At 34.5% G+C, this 19669-nt stretch overlaps 1 protein-coding gene across 1 annotated transcript in view; it reads left to right on the top strand.

The window, feature by feature from the left end:
- AHR (aryl hydrocarbon receptor) overlaps nucleotides 1-19669 on the top strand; it is a 59446-nt gene that overhangs the window by 19602 nt on the left and 20175 nt on the right. The window contains 1 exon segment of the mRNA XM_032692834.1: nucleotides 17203-17318. Within this exon segment, the coding sequence (XP_032548725.1) occupies nucleotides 17203-17318 (116 nt within the window).

Below are 19669 nucleotides of genomic sequence, written 5' to 3'. Positions count from 1 at the left end.
AAAAAATAAATTATGTTTTACTGGACAGGCCAAGTAATTAGGTTAACTTTTGTAAACAATAAAAAGACTCAATTTAGAAAAAAATATTTCTGAGAGTGCATCTGTGTGTTCAAGCAGATCACCCTTCACCAAATGGATCTCAGCTGCCTGCTTGTGAAATCTGAGTTAAGGTATGTTCAGAATCAAAAGTTGGGGCAAAATTTCAAGAAGTGATGAATGCATGACATGGATCAGTTTAGTATTTTTGACCTTTTCATAAAATGCTTTTCCAGTAAAATATCATCATGGCCAGGCTTCGCAGACAAAGATTTGGGAAAGGTCTCTACCCACTTTTGTTACAAGCGCGCTGGTGGCTAAAAAGGCCAATGCGAGACAGGCACGTCCGGTTGCAAAAGGCACAGCAGAAAGACTCCTTAGGTGGTAAATTCTGCAAGGCACGATTCTTTCTGCGTTGTCTTTTCTCCTCAAGAGTGATCCTGCGTGCGTTCTCAAAGGCATCAGCAGTGTTAAAGATAGTGTGTCTCCAGACCTCCTGATTGGAGGCCAGAGTAGACCAGTTATGGTGATCAATGTGGCCAAGGCTGAGATGTTGTTTCAGGGAGTCCTTGTATCTTCTCTTCAGGGCTCCTCTCATGCGGCAGCCAGTGGCAAGTTCACCATAAAGCAAGATCTTAGGGAGGCGGTGGAACTTCATCCTTGAGACGTGTCCTGCCCAAAGCAACTGTGTTCTCAGCAGCATGGCCTCAATACTTGTGACTGCTGCTTGTTCTAGAACAGATGTATTGGTCACATAATCTGACCAGCGGATGTTTAGGATTGTACAGAGACAGCGTTGATGGAAGCGTTCTAGGAGTCTCAGGTGGTGGCGGTAGATGACCCATGATTCAGATCCATATAAGAGAGTAGACCGCACTGTGGCTCTGTAAACACTGATCTTTGTACTTTTCTTCAAGTGTTTTCTTCAGTAAAATATAGACTGTAAAAAAAAATATGAAATTGAATCCAAGACAGGATGAAAGTAGAGAACACTTACAAAATCATTAGGTTACATAGTCAGAGAATTAAATAAGACAGACACCTGATAAGAGAAAGCTATAAAATGTGTACACAAATGAGAAGTTTAAAAGCAAAGTTAAACTAACAAAAAGGAACATTTTACAGTAAGCAATAAGGAAACCTGAAACAAGATGAAATGGTGGAATATTGTAATAACTGTTATAAGCTATATAGGAAAAAATAATCAAGAACTGGATTACTAATAATGTAAAAAAATTAGTGAGCCTTGCACTGCCTCTTCTAACTTAAGAGAAGAAAGTACTGGAGATAATAATGACAGAAGAGGAAGTGCTTGAGCAGGCAAACTTTAAAAAAATAACATGACATTAGGCTCTACCTGTTGAGTGCAAGAACACAGGTGGAATCTTCAAAGCTTGTTTCTTCCAGGATTTGAATTGATCTGAATTATGCCAAAACAGAAGAATGTGACAAAAAACTTGCATGAAATTGAGAAACACGGCTGTGTTTGAGAGGAACCTTAGCAAGTGTTTTCATTTCATGCCTTGCAACTTCAGATTACTTTGCCAGCATTGTATGTCACCAGTAACTTCCATTCCAGTCTGCAAAGGAGATGTTTCTTGTGCTACTATTTACTTATGTTTCCATTATGTTTCCGTTCATCAGATCAAGTAACAGTCGTGACGGCAGCTCATGTTGTGAAATGCATCTCCTCTCTGAACAGTATAGCTCAATAAGTTGCTTCATCTGTATACAAAGATATGTTTTTGGGAGGGCTATTATATTTTAGAGATTGCTACAGCATCACCTTTTCTACATACATCTCTGAAAATAAAAGTTGCTGTCTACTTTCTGAATATGATAATGGAGTACATGTTTCTCAAATTGAATTTAAAGATTACCACCTCACTTGGAACTTCTGTATAAGAAAGTTATGTACATAAGATAAATGGAACTAAGAAATGCAAATAATAAATTATTTTATAGAGACTGGTTATTTTTGTATGTTTATGCCATACAACAATGAAAGTTGTAATCAGTTGTGATTTTTTTGTTTTATGGGCTGGATGAATTGTTTGTAGCAAAAGTTTTTGCTGGTGTACTTGCAGAGTAAGTTGCTTCCAGGTTGGATGTAAAGTGTTTGTCAATTGAATTTATTCTGCAAGGCTGGCAGCTATATGTTTATGTATGTATTGTGTAATACTGCTAAATGTTTGAAATGAAAGAGTAGACTTTTTTGGCTCTAGGATCTAAGGATGGAAATACCATTTGGTACATAAAAGCAGAAAGCTGTAAATTACTACAGTACTAAGTAGACTAAACACCCATTCCTTTCATAAGAAAGGAATTCCCTATAGTTTGTTTATGCCAGTTATCCTTGAGGAAAGAGACAAGTATTAACAGTTTTCACAGCCTTCCATGCATAGAGCAGGAAAACAAATCTGATATACTGTAGGCACTATTTTTTAATAACTTCTTTTGTTGCTAAAAATAGAAGTAGGCTAGGAAAGTTCGTAGCAATATAACTTTTTGTCTTCCTTGGAAAGCCAAGCTGTCCTGAAGGAGGAGCACCTGACAATTTTGTCTGTCTTTTGTAACAGTGAACAAGATCAGTTCCGTCTCAGAGGTTATGTATATGCTTTGTGCAAAACAGACCATTTCTATCCTACCTGCTATTTTATCTTTGTAAATGTCAGTACTATCCTCTGCTCACACACCAGTATAGACATTACTAGTGATATGCCGCCTTAATTTCCTTTTTGCACTTGAATTTTTGTGTTTAAACATACCTGAGAGACCAGTCATGCTTTTAGCAGGGTCAATTTAAAATTATTTTACTCAGTAGATGATATACATATATACCACAAAGCTGGAAACACTACAGGCTCGTTTTACTTTTCCTAAATTGGTAAAGTAGCATAAATCATGAGCTTTTCAAACAGCCTTGCACAGCCTAGTTGTTTTGTTTGAATATTTCTTTCCATCTTATTACTTGTATTTTGCTATAAGAATGAGAATCATTCAGCTTAATATTCATTTGGAATGCATATATCTGAAGCTGCAGAATTAATAAACTGTATCAAAAATTTATTTGTATGTAAGTGTGATCAAGCTCTTCTCCAACAGAGATGAAAACTGCTTAGAAATGGAAACATACTTCTATTTCCTTTTATAAATTTATGTGATATATTAAATCCTTAAATTGTGATTGGCAGTTGTGTTACAGAAATGGTAATGTGCAAGGCAGTAATGTTGATGCATCTAAACTTTTGCCAAAAATTCTCACGTTGCTGTTCCTCCTTTAGTACTGTAAGGTTATGACAATTAGGATGAAACTGTGCCTGGAATCAATCAGTACTCATTTGTACAAAACACTTCATAGTGGCAATATATTTGAAAAAAAATATTATCAGAATATGCTGTAATTTATAACCACTAATTAAAAAAGTCTTGATGAGTTCAGAATCCTCCTGCATAAAGGGCTGGGATGCAGGAAGGAAGTGGTGTTCCTCTCAGTAACCGTCACCATCTGAATCCCACAGAGAGCTCTGTGTCATCTTGTAATCTGTCCTATATGCATCTCCTTCACTAACATGTTAAAGCTAATAATAGATTCTCATTCTGTTTTATCAAAGCTAGTCTTTAATTGGATGGATTAATTTTAGAACTAAAGCAAATGTCTTAAACATGGAGGCAAAATTTAGTTTCTATTAAAAGATTAAACAAATATGGTGAATAGCTGGAACTGGATTATTTTATATAAAAATATATCTCTTCATTAATGACAGTTGTCAAAGGGATATATTTGTAAATGTTATTAATAATTCAAATGACCTAGTAAAGGAGATGGAGTGAATTGAATGAAATTGTCAACAAAGTGTTTCAAAGTATTTTTGCACTGGTTTTGCTTAAATTTTACATTGTTAAGGTGTAAATGCTTATATTTCTGTAACTATGTATTGGGGTTTTTTTCTGGTGAACATAGTAAGCAGAAACAGTTAATGTAAATCTTTTTACTTAAGAATCAATTGTACAAAGATAAGTTGATGCATATTTTAGGGGGGAGCTGCTTAACTACCAGAAGTGCTTTTGCTTTTCTTCAAGGCTAAATCACAAATATTCTAAGCATATGGAACAATTTAGCAGAAAATACATAATTATCAAACAGATCTGTCTTTGCCACCTTGAACATTATTTCTTGTGGCAGGGTAAATGAAACCTCATGTTTAGATTTTATTTCATTTGATCTTCTGCTGCTTTGGCAGCAGAATACAAAAAAAAATGACAGATGGCACCATTAAAGTATGAGTTGATTTGTGCTTACTCTAATATGAATCTTGATAAAGGCATGGCACAAACTTCTAACTGAAATTTTGAAGCAAAGTACATTTATCTTGGTAAGAATGTAAAAAATCTGTGTAACTGTAAAAACAAATTTAATATCACGCAGGTGTTCATAAGCAAATATATGCATATTATTCCATTCCTTATAAATAACGCTGCAATCAAATTTTGGCTCTAAGCTTGTTTCTGTTTCTTTTTTCTATGTGGAAGCCAATATCAGTGATTGCCAATTCTCTATAGCAGTGTCCACTTTGAGGGCAGATATCCTTACTGATGTTGTAGCCTTACCTATAAAAACCACCTTTTACAGCATAAGAAATATACTGTCAAGATTAATTCAGTATGCTGCCTTCTGATTTCTCTTTATTACCTTACTAGATCTAAAGTCTTTTGGAAACTGAATTTTCTAGACAAGATTATGCATTTCCCATGAAACATCCATGCCATAACAGAGTGGAATGGCTGTTTCAACAAGGACTGGATCAGGAATTGACCTTGTCTTTTGTAGTCAGTGCCCCAGATGTGAACCTGCTTTCTGATTTTAACTTTCAGACTTGAGAGAGTGGTTTTGGTTTTTTGGGGGATTTTTTTAGTTTTTTTAAATTCTTTTCTGTATGGTAGATAATTTTCAACAGGAAGAATAGTTATTACCTGTAACCCCAGCTTTAAGACTTCTCCTACAGTGGAAAAGAAAGGAGTGGGAACCACCTGTAACAGAGGAAAGAATAAAACCTGGGGTTAAATCCCAATACTGTAAAAAAGAGCTCTGTAATTTTCTCCAGACTTATAAAAGAATCAGTGGCTACCAGCTGTCAGAAGAACCTGGATTTATGCCATATGGGGGGAGAGTCATGAGAAATCCAGTTTCTGCACAGTGCTTGGGTCAGAATGAGGTGGGTGCCAAGCCATTCCTTACCATCCAGAGAGAGTTATGGCAGCTATGCGTGGTGGGGCTTACAGTGGAACTTAGGAAACTGAAGTACATACGGTATTTAGATTGTGATTATACTGGGTATAGTACCCCAGATTTCATGTATCAGATCCTTCATACGGATCTGGCCTTCTGTCGTTGTTGTACAGTACTCTGGCCTATAGCCATATCCATCTCTACTGCAATTGTCCATGTTAAAACAGTATTTCCTATTATGTAACTGTTTTCAGAAGTCTGGGAGCCAGACAATAACTGGCTAAACTAAAATGTTATGAATGTTTTTCACTTCAGTAGCTACAGTTAATAAACACCGATAAAAGTATTTTTGTAAACTTGTAATTGTTCTTGTTTCAGCTTTTCTGGTGGGACTAAAATACGGTGATAGGGAGGATTTTTCATTAAGTAGGACTTAGCTGTTTTTTGTTTCTCCCTTCTGAAGATTTTGGTAGATTTTTCTGAAGCAATCTTGGAGATAGTGTTGAATGGTATGTTCCTGTAAAGCATGGTTACTCCATTTGTTAAATTCAATTTCAAAAAAAGAGATTTTCCAGAAAGTTTGAGAGAGAGATGTCATTCAGTTTGAAAAATCAAGTTAGAGTCTTATGAATATAATTGTAACAGGTAGCAAGAAGGCCTGAAGAGTGTATATTACAGGAGAGGACTCTGAGTTTCTCACAGTTAGCATGGCCAAATGCAGGCCAGGGATTATTATTCCTGTCTGTGAATATACCAGGTAGGTTAACACTGAGAAGGGAGAAGAGCTGTTGAAGTTAATGGGCAGTGTTGCCACAGGAGGACATAGGAATAAGCTGGACACAATAAAATGATCACTGGAAATTTGAGGATTTCTATTATCAAAATAAGCCCTACTAGAGTTTCAGGGAGGGGTTAAAGAAAAAGGAGGAACTAAACATTCTTGAGATTTAACTAAATATTTACTGTGGTGATGTGGTCCCTCTTAAGTGTAACAAGAGTTACTGTCTGAAAATGTTGCATCTTCCAGTTTAGCTTTCTAATGCCATTTCAGGTGTGGTGAAGGTTGAATATACTTCAAAAAGCATTTTGAGAGGAAGTGGTAATTACTTCTGTACTACCTTTCAAATATCAATTTAGAAATAAGAATATATGGAATTCCTAGACAAGAAAGGAACGTATGTAAAATCAAGAGTCAATGAAATGGACCATTCCTTCTATGCATCCAGCAAAGTATCATATTTTCTGTAAAATTGTGGAATCAAATTATGTGGAAACAGATGGAAATCCCTTTTAAATTGTGGTGATAGAAGGTACTGCAACAACACATCATCGATCCCCTATGAGCCCCATGGCTAGGTAGTGTCACAACTCTAGAAAGGTCCCTTGTGCTATCACATTCTCAGAAAAAACTGTCTTTATAAATAGTTTAAAACCAAACAAAAATCCCCCACCACAGGAAAAAAAACCCCTAAATCCTCAACACCCCCTAACTCCTCCTCTCTCCAACCAAAAAATTCTACAAGTCCACACGAGTCACATAGTCACTTCTGGTATCTGTCTTGATTTCTGAGGCAGTTTATTAAAAGTGGAATGGAAGTATTAAAAATATTAAGACCATATTATGTAGCTTTTGGTTTACTAAAAAGCTCATGCTATGAAAAGGACATATAATTTCTGTATTATTGGGAACAGAACCTTGACTAGAGTGATTATTTAAATACTAAGTAAAACTCTATATTTTAGAATCTTAAAAAATGAAAATATGTTAAAATACTTTTGAGATATTGAAAAAATGTTCTGTCTGTGAGAGCTGATAGATGAACCTGGTAATGCATTAATCAAAATAATAACCTTCTGCTTTATGTTTACTGTGTCTTCATACACGTCCAACTCAATTAAGTTTCTGAAAGATGAGTAAAGGAGTTGTCCCAGTATCAGGCTTGTGTTAGTACTCATTGTATCTAAGGTACATTTTCGTAGTTAGAATAAAATCCTCTAATATTAGAATTAATGGAATAAACTTTGTAAAACTTAAACCCATGATTTGCCTGTGGTTTTGTCAGATCACCTATGTCAGGTTCACTTGTGGACAGACTAAAACAGGCCCTCTGTGAAATGAATCCCTATGGGGGAGAGCAAATGATAGGGGCAGAGGTTCCTGTTTCCCCCCAAGTCCTCTTCTTCTAGTTTAGTCTGTTTCCTCCAGTTTCCTTTCTTTGCAGCCTTCCTTGCCTGTCTCTTTCCCTCCTCCTAGGGGTCATAATGAATAAAATATAGTTTTCCTTTGCGTCACAGTCTAACCCTTAGCAACATAAGTTATATAATGCTTGCTGTTGCTATTTCTGTTTTCTGATGCTTGATCAGAAATACAGACCTCTGTCCTGTGCGACCTCCTAAGCACAGTGTTCAGTAAAAGTATCAGTCCAACCTTTTTTTGCTCCCTGTTTAGAAATCCATTGAAATTTTTACCTTGTTTGTTAAATTGAGGCTATAAACATTCATAGGTCTTGAATTCATAAACTTTACAGCTCAGCACAGCAAACCAAAACTGTCAGGAAAGATGATATTGAAATACTGTGCAATTATAAGCTTTAAACTATTGGTTATCTAATATGATTTTCACAGGGGGCACTAAAATCTCTTCCAAACAGAGAATCTGAACTTCCAAATCTTTACTGAATTTATCCTTGCAGTGCTGCTGGAGCTGAAGTGCACGTTTTCCAGTTTTATAGTTTAGGAATTGAAATGTATGATGCCTGTTTGATTTCTACCACATCGCATAGGAAGACGATGTCAGAACCACAAAACCATCCATCCTCTCAACTTTTAGGCATATTTTTGATAACTTCCTCCTTCAGCCTTTCAGTCTTTCTCTTTCCTGCCCACCCACCACCTACTCTGCCCCATATATACACTGTAACATATCTTACAATCCTGTTTTTGTTTGAAAAGTATAATAGTGGCTGTTACCATGTGAAAAATATACCTAAGCCATGGATGCTGCACTGTTTATTGCTTTTCTTGTTTTTGGATACATAGTTCTGCTGTCTAAAAATGCTATCATGACTAAAGCTGTGAGGAAAGACAGCTGTCACTTTTGCATACTTTTGCAGTTAAAACATCATTCTTTCAGGATATTTAACCATGAAGTTTTGATGTTTCTCCAAAATAACAGTGGAAACCCAGTATCTTGTCCAAATTCTGGCTCAGGAAGTTGCTATACATTTAGCCCATCACAAATAAACTCATTAGGTAAGATCTAATTCCTGTCCTGGTTACCTGCTGTTACCTATTCAACTTTCCATAGGAGGAGGAGGTTAAGGTTCATTTCTTCTGATAGGCTTTCTGCTGGTATAAAAATAATGCTAGGGAAAATTAGAGATGTTTCATACAGGCTTCTCCATATTTCAGGTGCTAGAAAGAAAGCGTTTATGGTTTTTTTCCTCCTGTTTGGTATTTACACGTGTAGTTATGCACTTAGCTGAACAATGGCTTGTTAGTACAACCAACTATTTAAATATATCTCCTTGTTTTACTATAAACGAGTTTTGTGATTTAAATTGTGACTCATTAAACACATAATTTTACATGGTATAAAAAAAACAAGTAAGTTGCCAACTTGCTGGTTCACCTTGTGAATTTTCAAGATACTTTAAAAAGTAGCTGATACAGGTTTGTTTCTTTTTTTCTATATATATAATTTAATAAAAAATTAAATGGCAAATTTAAATTAAAATCTTATTCTGTAAAAGATATATATTCAAATACATGCTATGTTCAAGTAGAAAATACAAAACTGGACTAAAGGCGAATTAAAATAATGTGCTACAGTATTCTGTATGGTGGTTTATCAATAGAAGTTGTACAGAAGGGTTTTGAATTTTTTCAAAGTTTTTTTTTCTGCTTCTGTTTGTTGTTGGTGTTGATAAATTTTACCAAGCAGCAAAATTAGATTTAAAAAAATGATTTTTTTTCTCCAATGGTAGAACTGTGTGCTCATTTACTATCTCATAAATAATCTTGTGATCCAGAAATGTAATTTCTGGGAAATTTGTGGCTCCATTTGAGTCTTGGCCAGGGAAATTTGATTGAAGTTTAGGTACAAAAAAGTGCTAATCCTGCCAAGTTTTTGTCTGTTTTATGATTTATAACTCTGAACATTGGAAGTGTATCCTTGCCATAGACCTGGAAAACAAATAGAACTGATCTGAACTCACAGACATGTCAATTTTGAAAGGCCAAGCAACAGACTTCCTTATGCCAAAAATAGCTTTCGTGCTAAAATATTTAAGCATAGTATTTGATCACAGATAAATGAAAAATAATATTTTGCACTTTGGACCTTTTTTGTATAGTAGCGGAAACCCAAGGTCATTTTAAAATTAGGTGGGTTTTGTTGGGTGATTCTCAAATATCACACATTCAGAAACCATGGTACTTGGCATTGAGAAAAATGCTGTGTCCTGTTTTTATTCCTCATGTATATTCGTTATATATTGATTGCAATGAAGAGACTATTTTAGACTCCTGCAGCAGTTCAAGTAATGTGTACCACTTCTGTGCTTTTCTCTTGTTGAGTGTAAAATATGTATGAAGACATGTCTGAAGTGTAAGTACAGCGGGGCCCTTGGGAAGTTCTGAAGCTGTACCTTGAGTAATTTCAGTCCAATGCTGACAGAACGGTTTATTTTTGGTTTGTATTTTCATCCACGGTCTGTGACATGTTAGAGTTCTTAATAATAGAAAGTTTCTTAATATTGAAAGTTCTTTATTTTGATTATACCAGAAGTATAAATATTTCTCTATAGTCTAGCAAACACATACAGACTTATTGTAGTAGTTGCTTTGGTGGCATTCACTAAAGCTTCCTAATAGTTTCTGTCAAAACCTTTTGTATTAAGACACATTTAACCTATGGAATATCTGCTTTAGAGATGAAAATTTCCTTTTTGTCTTCTTCTCTTGAGCCTAAGCATCTTTGGGCAAATCCTACATTTCTTTCTCCTTTAAGTAAAAATTATTGTGTACTTGAACATCCTCACAGCTGGGTAGACTCGTACTCTCTCTGCCATGTCTGATTATGTAGCTGATGAGTTTGCGTTTTACTGGGTTTGAATTTGGGTTATAAAGAAAGTACTGGATGACTGGAAGTGGAGAAGTGCACATGCGCAGAAATTGCAATATGTACGGTGCAGGTCTGTGGCACCGTGCAGCTCTGTTTTGAGTCACTTGCACAAAGTCTGCACACATAGAAATTCTTGATTTCTAGACTTGTACATTAGTAGGCAATCTATATCTGTACAGCAGTTAAGTTATTGACTCTCAACTGCCCAGAACCTGACCACTTACTTTTTACCCTTGTTCCTTTCTCATTTTTTGATTAGTGAAAATGAATTTATTTTAATCTTACTTGTTAAAACTTATTCTGGCAAAAGTGTTATTTCCCCTCAATCTCTTTTTTGTTTCCTTCATCAACCTACATAACCTACTAATATTTCTTTAAAATATTCACGGTGGGATGATTTATCCTCTTGTGATAGCTGCTTCATGGCAATTTCTCTCTTGAACCATGAACGATTTCTTTGAGGCCAAATCAAGAAATACCTGTCATTTGTGGCTCAATGGTTCTTTCAGTTGCTTTCCCTAAGTATGTAGACATGTTTATATGTCTCCACATTAGCTGAAAATATGCTCATGAATCAAAGTACTGTGTCTTCTGAGGCTGAAGGTTGGTTGTTACTAGTTTTATAAGCTATTTTGGCTTTTTTTATGGAAAACATAGGCAGCTCCTGCCTATGTTTTATTGGTAACTTTTCTGCTTTAAAATATATTATTAGTGTTATAAGAATAAATATGACAATAATTAATATTGTCATAATTTGGTGCATTCACTGATGCTTAAGAGGAAAAAAGGTATCCTTTGTTACTAGTCACTTCCAAATGTACATTATCACCTTCATTTTTCTTTTTTTTACAAAATCTGGTAATTCAACTTCCATGACTACTTTTGTAAGATGTTTTCTGCCGATATTGCTCTGGACTGTGTCAGAAAAGTGATGTATTTTTTACATTTTTATTGATGTGTTTACATTTTGGAGGTTTGATAGTAATGGAATATGCATGTTCTTATACATTTCTCCATCCACATGACCCATTATAAAGCTGTCTTGAAAGTTACTCAGAATTCATAAATGAAAAATAGTAAATGGAAAATTTAAGTATGAAAAATAGAGGAAAACTTACCGCCAATACATGTAACATATTTTATTTGTACATGCAGCCTACACAGAAGTTCATCTTGCCTCTTTGTGTAGCATAACTAAAACTTTAGAGCTACAGGTATGATAATTCTGAACTGTATTTATTTTCTCTTGTATCTCTGAATATGAAGCAATCCTTCAGAAGTTTTATTAGTGAAATGTAGAGTTTCTGCTGTATAGAAATGTAGCTATTTACAAAATGTGCAGTCAATGCATCTTTTATCTTTCTAGAAAACTAATTGCATTTTTTCTTCATGTCACTTAACTTCTATAAACATTTTTACCTTTACAGTATCAGAGATTGCAGGTGCAAAATGTGGGTATATATAATATTTTTTTCCACGTAAAATTGATCTTTTGCCAGTATAAACAGTTCATCTTATGTTAATGATTAGGCAAGAGTTTAATATTAATCTCTGTTTTCTCAGCAGTGCCCTCCTTGTCTTGTTTTGGCTGGTGAACTTCATGTTGTGGGTTAGCATTTGTTGCTGAAGTGAGTAAGACCACCCCCCTCAAGAGAACTGTTGGTTTTTTTAAAGTAATTCAGAACAGACTAGTAGAATTTATAAATCTACTGAAAAGGTTATGAAGCAGTCTCAATTGGCTTTGACTGCAAACTTTGACCTGTTTGGCCGAATTGTGGAAACTGTGCCAAGATTAGATATACAGCAGTTCTGTGAACCTTTTTAAGATTAAATTTCAGGACTGCATGACTGGTGTGCTAGCAATATACTTGTGATATTAGGCAAGTGTTACTTTAATACAGTTTTAGCCTAGAAGAGATCATTCACCTAAAAGTAAAAATTATCTTGAGCCCGATTTAAAGAAATTTGTTGCATGTCAATATGATTTTAGAAGGTCTGGTTAAAGCTTGCCATTTTTATTTTCCATTCTCTACACCTCTCTGCAGTGAGCTACTCTGACTCCTCTAAAACTATTTACTATGCTTTTTCTTTGGTGAAGAAAATGTAGCAAAAAGAAAAAGTTCTAACCACAGAGTATCTTGGTATGGTTTCTGTGAAGCTTTTCAGCCAGTGGTTGCTGAAACGGTTTATATTCACCACTCTAATAACACGAGGCAGGTTTAGATGAATTTTGAGATGGAAAGTTTAATCATACATTTCTTCACTCCTTTGATAATAAGAAGAGACATTTGGTTTGCAAATGCTCAGGTTTCAATGGAGAATATTATCTCCAGACTCCACAGCTGAGCACTAGCAAATGTGTTGTATTTTCTTGATTTATGTCAGAAAAACTTCTTTAGTCACTCAACACAGAAAAAAACCCTACTTCTATTATTTTTTCTTGTTTATTTTGTTCTTTCTGATGCTTTCAAGCAAAATGTTTGTTTGGGGTTTTTTTCCAACTGTAGTAGTTTCTGGATTTGAGGAAAACAGTATAATAAACTTGGTTTGGATGAGCTGAGTATTGACAGTGTCCTGATATATGCTGTGATGAATACCACTCTCTTGTTCTATGGACAGACAACTGACTATTGCATAAGGCATTAGTCACATGCATGTTAGAGGCATTTTTATTAGATTTCATTTTTACTGATATGTCTTTTGAATATTTGTATAAGTATTTGTAGGTTTGTCACTTCTTTCATGAAAAGGGGAACTGGAACAGTTTTTAAATGCCTCTCTATTACTTTAAGCAATTTAACTGTTAATATTATTCTCTTAATGTAATAGTAAAGTCGACATCTCAAATATATGTGTGTTAAATCAGGCTTCTATATAAATGCCCATCAGAAACGTGGCTAATAGTTGCTGACATATACCTTATGCTGAATTCTCTGCATCTCCAGTTACTTTATTAAGGTTGGAACAATTAGTACAGGTAGAGGCCTACCAAAGAAATCAGTAGAGTATATTTGCACTTGCTCTGTGACAGAGTAAGAAATCATCATTTACAAGATTCCTGCTGAAAGTGCTCTGATAGGTACAGGTGGCTGCATGGTCATTGATTTTGCAAGCTGAAATGAATGAAATAGTGGAGTTGGGACTTTGGAGCAGCTGGCTGTCAAGTGAGGAAGTCGTGACAAAGGCTCTCATTGAGAACCGGAGTTAAAGCCTGGAAGCAAGAGAACACCAGTTGTGAGTTGAAGCTGGGGGCAGGGAGTATACCTACTAAGTATAATCCCTAGAGATCAAGGTTTTGAAGGTGCAAAAGACCTTTTTCATCCTGGACTAGGACCTTTCTATGAGAACAACGTGGAGGTTAAATGAGATGGTGGATAGACTTATTTTTTTAATAATTTTCATCATATTAGATTAACTTCTGAATATCTCAGCAGATAATTCATTAAATTAATCTATCATGTATTATCAGTTGATTCAGCCTGCTGTTTATAATTCATTCGTATAACTGACTGTTGTTCCCTGGAAAGAAGAAAGGTTGCTTAATACCTCTTGTCTTTAGGTATTGAATATAATTTTTTTAATGAATAATTTTGTGGCTTTAAAATTAAAGATGGCTTTTGGCAGTAGGTGGAACTCAGTTGCTGGAATTCTCTTTCAGACCTGAAGAAGTAGTTGTATGTCAAACTTGGGGTTTTTTTTCCCCAATACATACTGTTAAGTCTAATAAAGTACACTGCATCTCCATACAAGTCTCTTATCACCTGAGTGTAACAGTTAGAACCAGAGATAAGAAGCTGGTAAGCACTGATGTCAGCATTGTTATTTAATTTATCTTTATAGATAAAATGTAAAACCGACTGTCTTTTACATTTGCTGGTTTGGGTGCTAAAGCATTTCACAACTATGAAGGAAATGTACTAGAAAATACAATGTTGTTTTATGTCTAAAAAAATCTATCAAAGGTCACTATCTGGTTTTATTGTCTTTGGGATTCAGCTTGTACTTCTAATCAGGGAAATCTAGGCAATGGAAATGATTCTTATTGCTGGACATAGGATTAAATGACAATCATTAACTTGGAAAGCAGGTGCTTACAATCCAGCCCTCCTGCTAGAATTGTGTAACAGATATATTTTGGTTTGGGTTTGGTTTTGGTTGGTTTGGTTTTTTACAGGTATGAACAACTTTGATTTATTTTTGTTGATTTAAAGTTATTAATGGGAAATTCTGAGAAGTAATTTGATTGTGAATGTATTCTAGACTATGTATACAGATTTTTTCTATTTACTCTGTGGGAGTATTCATGTTTTAATTTCCCATGGCTGAAAATTAAGAGGGGATAGGCCAAAATGAGTTGTACTTAATTCAGAGATTCAAAGATTACAAAGTAATGAACCATTGGGATTATTTTGTCTGATGACATGAGTAACATAGACTGAGAACTACCAGAACACATGGCTCGTTTTAAGCTAGGTCATGTTGACTGTAATATTACCTTTGGATAAGTTATGCTTTTTAGATTTAGTTCTCCTTTTCATTATGTGTTACTATATCTCCAGCTGATGTTTCCAAGACCACATCATTGTGTGCTGTGACCATGTCTGTTCAGAATTACTGCCTTACTGTGAGGTCCCTTGTTTCTAGTAGCCTTCAGTTTGACTGTATAGAACCACACATTGCTAGTGTGCATTCACATAGCCAGGGTTGTTCAGTGCCAGGGATTTGGGTGGCTTGTAACAGGTGTTAACAGGCCTGTGATTTATCTGTCAAAACAAGGTAAATTTGGATTTGTTGCTTCTTTTTTTTTTCAAGAGCTATACACCGCTCTATTTTTCCACTATATCTTCCATTTTTATTAATCCAGATTGTCAGCAATTTTCCATCTGCCTCAGTCTACACCAGCTTGATTCCACCCACATTCTGATTTCTGCAAAAAGTGTAGGTTCCAATTCAGGAAAATGTTTAACTTCATGTGTACCTCTTGTACACTTGGAAAGTTAAGAGGAATATAGCCACTAGTGCATCATCTGTGTTTGAGCTCTAGAGCTCTGTCAATTGATAGATTTTATCTATCAGATTTTATTCCATAAAACATTATAAAAGATAAAGAAACCACCTGTGTATCATTACATATGGAATTTTTCAGAATGGTAAGTGTGATTAGGCATCTTTACTTGCAACTTCCACAGCTGAATGGGGCTTTTTCAATAATCATAAAATATAAATTAAAAAGATAATAAGTTTTCTTCTACTGATTGTGGACTTCAGTAGTGTTTAGTGAATATTCTAGGTATCCTTTTCAAATAATGCTCAGGAAAAAAAATTGGCTACATATCCCATTCACTTGAATTCAAAGTGAATTTGCAACTGCAACTCTGTGTGGTCTGTTGCAGGACTTTTTACCTATCTGGTAGGAAGAACAGCATTAAGGTTTAAATTTCAAAGCAAACCCTTAGATAAATTCTGATCTGATTATTCAGTTAATGTCATTTTAGAACACGTTTTTCTTCTACACTGCCTTTGAGGGATATTTTAATGAAAACTGTCTGGCTTTAAAGTTGTAAGATGCAGTGATAGCTTAAAAAAACCTGAAAGGCATCATTATAGGTAGTGTAAAATATCATTTAGCGTAGTTTAAAAGCAAGTGAACAGAAGTTCTTCAGGATTCTTGACTAAAGTTCTGAGCAGTGGAAAAATGAAAGTTTTCAGCAGGTTGAAAAATTGGTTGGAATTTAGGGTGGATATCTCATGGCTATGAGATAAACTGTGGTATTTTACAGAAGTGCAGTTGTTTTTATAAATTTCCCTTGCTTTACAGCTTAGAAATTTTGGGGTTAGGGCAGGTGGTGACCTTTAGCTTTATGGCAAAGGTTTAAGGTACAATTGCTCAAGTAATTTTAAGCTCTTTTGGCACTGCAGACCTACTCAGACTAATATCAGATTTGAAGAATTTTTTTTTTTCTCTCTTTTTGGGAACTATGTAAGGTAGGTAAATTCTGAGTTATAGGTGATCTGCTGGTAACTAATTTTACTTGATAGCATCTTGTTTCTTGGAAGGATGCAGAGATGGGAATGTCTGATTCTCAATCTCTTAGTCACTGAATAATTTTTTTCTTTTAGTTGGATGTGTTTGTGACGTGAATAATGATGATTCATGGTTTCAGTATTTTATCTGAAATTGGGAAAGTTTGCTTAGTTGTTTAAATGGTTAAAATTTAACTATGGTAGAAAAAAGAAACCCCAACCCAAATATTTTTGTTTGAAATACCTTTCTCTGTGTTCTTTAGTGTGTAATGCACATTTAGGGTTCATGTTTCTTTCCTTCCTTTCCCTGAAGGGAGCTTTATGTCTAGAGCAGGTTTGTGTATCTGATGAACCATAGTTTGATGTCTGAAATTAGATAAGTGCACTGTTTTCATACCTTAATACAGAGTTGTTGTCAGGTTATAGGAGGTTGTTGTATGAAAACAAGTGTCATTTGTTTGTCACGAGAGTGACAGACTAGAAGTGAGTCTTATAGTAAAGACAAGAAGAAGGAAAAAAAGAGGTATAAAGTAATGAGATTTGGATTGATTTCAATATTACTACTTCTGTAGTGAAAGTATTATAGTATAGAATGAGAAGGATGACAAATCTGGAGGTTAGCTCTAAAGGTAAGGAAAAAGTTTGACATGGAAACAGAAATTTTCATTAGATTGACTTTAATGGTGTCTTTTAAATACATTTTTTCTTACACAAAATAGCACATCATTATGTAAATTTCTAATGAACCTTTCAAAGATAGCTCAACGTTTTTCTTTCTTTGTTCTAGTTGCATTAAAATCTTCTAACTCTACAAGACCAGAAAGAAATGGCATTCAGGAAAACTGTAGAACAGCAAAGTGTGGAGAAGGAATGCAGATCCTGGAAGGAGAACTCCTACTGCAGGTATTTTTTGCAAAGGATATATTGTACAAAGATTTACATTAAAAAAACTATTGTATGTAGCATACTATATTCACTGATGAGATTGAAAAAGTAAGTTTTCTTATTGTAAAATCCTTTTCTCGTTTTCTTTAAGGTAAAAAGTACTCTTGCACTTTTTCTGCTAGTGATGTAGAGTGGTGTTAGAATATGTGCTCCACTTCAGTGTTTCCAAGTAATTTGTTGGAGGTTTCTTTCCCAGCTCTTTGCATCTATTGTTAATAAAGATATTAATGTAAAGTAATGGTCTTTGTAAGGGTCAGATAAGTTAGTAATTGACTGTAAATTTGGTGACTAATTGTCTAAAAGAAACAATTTCTCTTTAAAAGACCTCAGGGTTGCTGAAATATCTAGCTTTCTTGGTAGTTTGAAAGAACTCAGTGTCCATAGTGTAGGTTCAGGACAAAATTTAAAAAGTATCTCAGCTTTCATAACTTTCAATATTATGAACTAATGGAAAGTATTAATAAAAAAGAGTATTGGTGGTTTTCTCTTTTTTCTTAAATTCTTTAGCCTGTTTTGATGTCCCAGAGTGTCAAAACATATGAATAATGATATAATACTAGGTCCAGATTAAACTTGGGAAATTACTAATAAAAGTATTCCAATGTTCTAATTAGTTTCACAGAATAGATTTTACTGTGACCTGCAGCTTCATTTGAAATATGCTGATAATTTGTCTTCTTCCCAGGTTTCCCACTGATGTATCTATTAGAAATGGCAAATCATTGTCAGAGTCAATTGTTTGCTTAGAGCAAAATTAATTTCGGTGTTCAAAGAGTAGAAATGAAAACAAGTTCTAAGAATCTCACAAAACAATTACTTTAAATTAATACTAGTTGAAAATTGTTTTCTAACCAACTAAAAAACTAGGACATGTATGTAATTTTCTAACCTTAATAAAGTATCATGAAGAACAGTTATGGAATTACTGCAGGTGAACAGCTTTCTTTTTAAGCAAGAATTATCTGAAAAGATAAAGTATAAGGTTTATATTGGAAGCATCTATTTTATGTGAAATATAGGGGGGGTTCTATGACTTCCAAGTGGAAGTGATATGAGGGAACTGTTTTCCAGTATGAAAATTAAATGGATAATATACTTATTTTACTGTAAATTCTCCCCATCTTGTGAAGTAAGTAAATTAAATGAATTTCCTAAAGGAGTTGGTTTTGTAAATATTTTATATATGTGAAAAAATTATGAGAATGAATATACAAATAGAGTTATCTTAGGTAATGTAAAAATTCATGAGAGATGAAAGTGGGAATTTTCTAGAAGATACAGGGAATCAGTAAGATGTAAATATTGATAAAATCGTTCCCTTAAAGTATAATTGATGAGTTTGTTTGGGTTTTTTTGCAAAGGTGGTATGAATACACACCATATTGTTTGTATTTTTTTCTGTTTGTTCATCAGATGTTTTCTCTTGTTTCCTAACAAACGGGAAATTGTCTTAAATTGTCAACATTGCAACTGCCTTACCAATTCAATATACTGTGGAAGTAGAGATCAAATACACAAATGTGCCTTCCTTAAAATCAAAACTATGTCCTTCATAATTTTTAAAATTATTTCCAATACTTATTTTAAATACATGATCTATTACGGTCTAAGCAAGTCTATGATAAAAAGTGCAAGGCAAATGACTTCTCACCAGTAATGAACAGTTTTGTAACTGCCTTTGTATTAGGAGTATTGAGAGCATTTTTTAGAGGCACAAATTTTATCTTCAGTGCTCCAGAGTGCTGCCTGAGAAATTTCACTATTTATTTAAAAAGAATTATTTTTGGATTGCATCTTGCAAAAGCCTCCATCAGAACTTACCTCCCATTTATTGATATATCCGGATACATGCATTTTACAGTATTTTTGGCTTACAGAATGCATATGATTTTTTCAGTAGCAATCCTGGTTCAGGGTGAACTGTGTACCAGAGCCACAGTAAAATGTGGTTGCAATCCAGGTACAGGAGGTGTACGTAGCTTTATATGATACAGACCAGAATAACCAATTTTAACGTTTGAGACAGAGTTAGATACTGGGCAGCTTGCAGACTTTTTATATCCAGCACTTGAGGCAAAATGCCCTGCAGAGTAGGTCAGCAGAGGACACAAGCACCTGCCATTGCAGCATTCTGCTCTCTTGAAATTACTGCAAACTTCAGCAAACCCAAGGATTCTATGTAACAAATAAAGATTTCTTGGATTGGCTATGCTATTTAATTTCAAATGATTATTAAGGTTTTTTTAGCTCATTCTTTATTAATGTAAAATTCACTAAACTTGTATAAGGAGTTTTTACAGAGCTCACAA

Source organism: Chiroxiphia lanceolata, chromosome 1, assembly GCF_009829145.1.
Source record: "Chiroxiphia lanceolata isolate bChiLan1 chromosome 1, bChiLan1.pri, whole genome shotgun sequence".
NCBI classification, from domain to species: domain Eukaryota; kingdom Metazoa; phylum Chordata; class Aves; order Passeriformes; family Pipridae; genus Chiroxiphia; species Chiroxiphia lanceolata.
The sequence above is the reverse complement of the archived record's forward strand: the minus strand, read 5'-3'. Positions and strand labels throughout refer to the sequence as shown.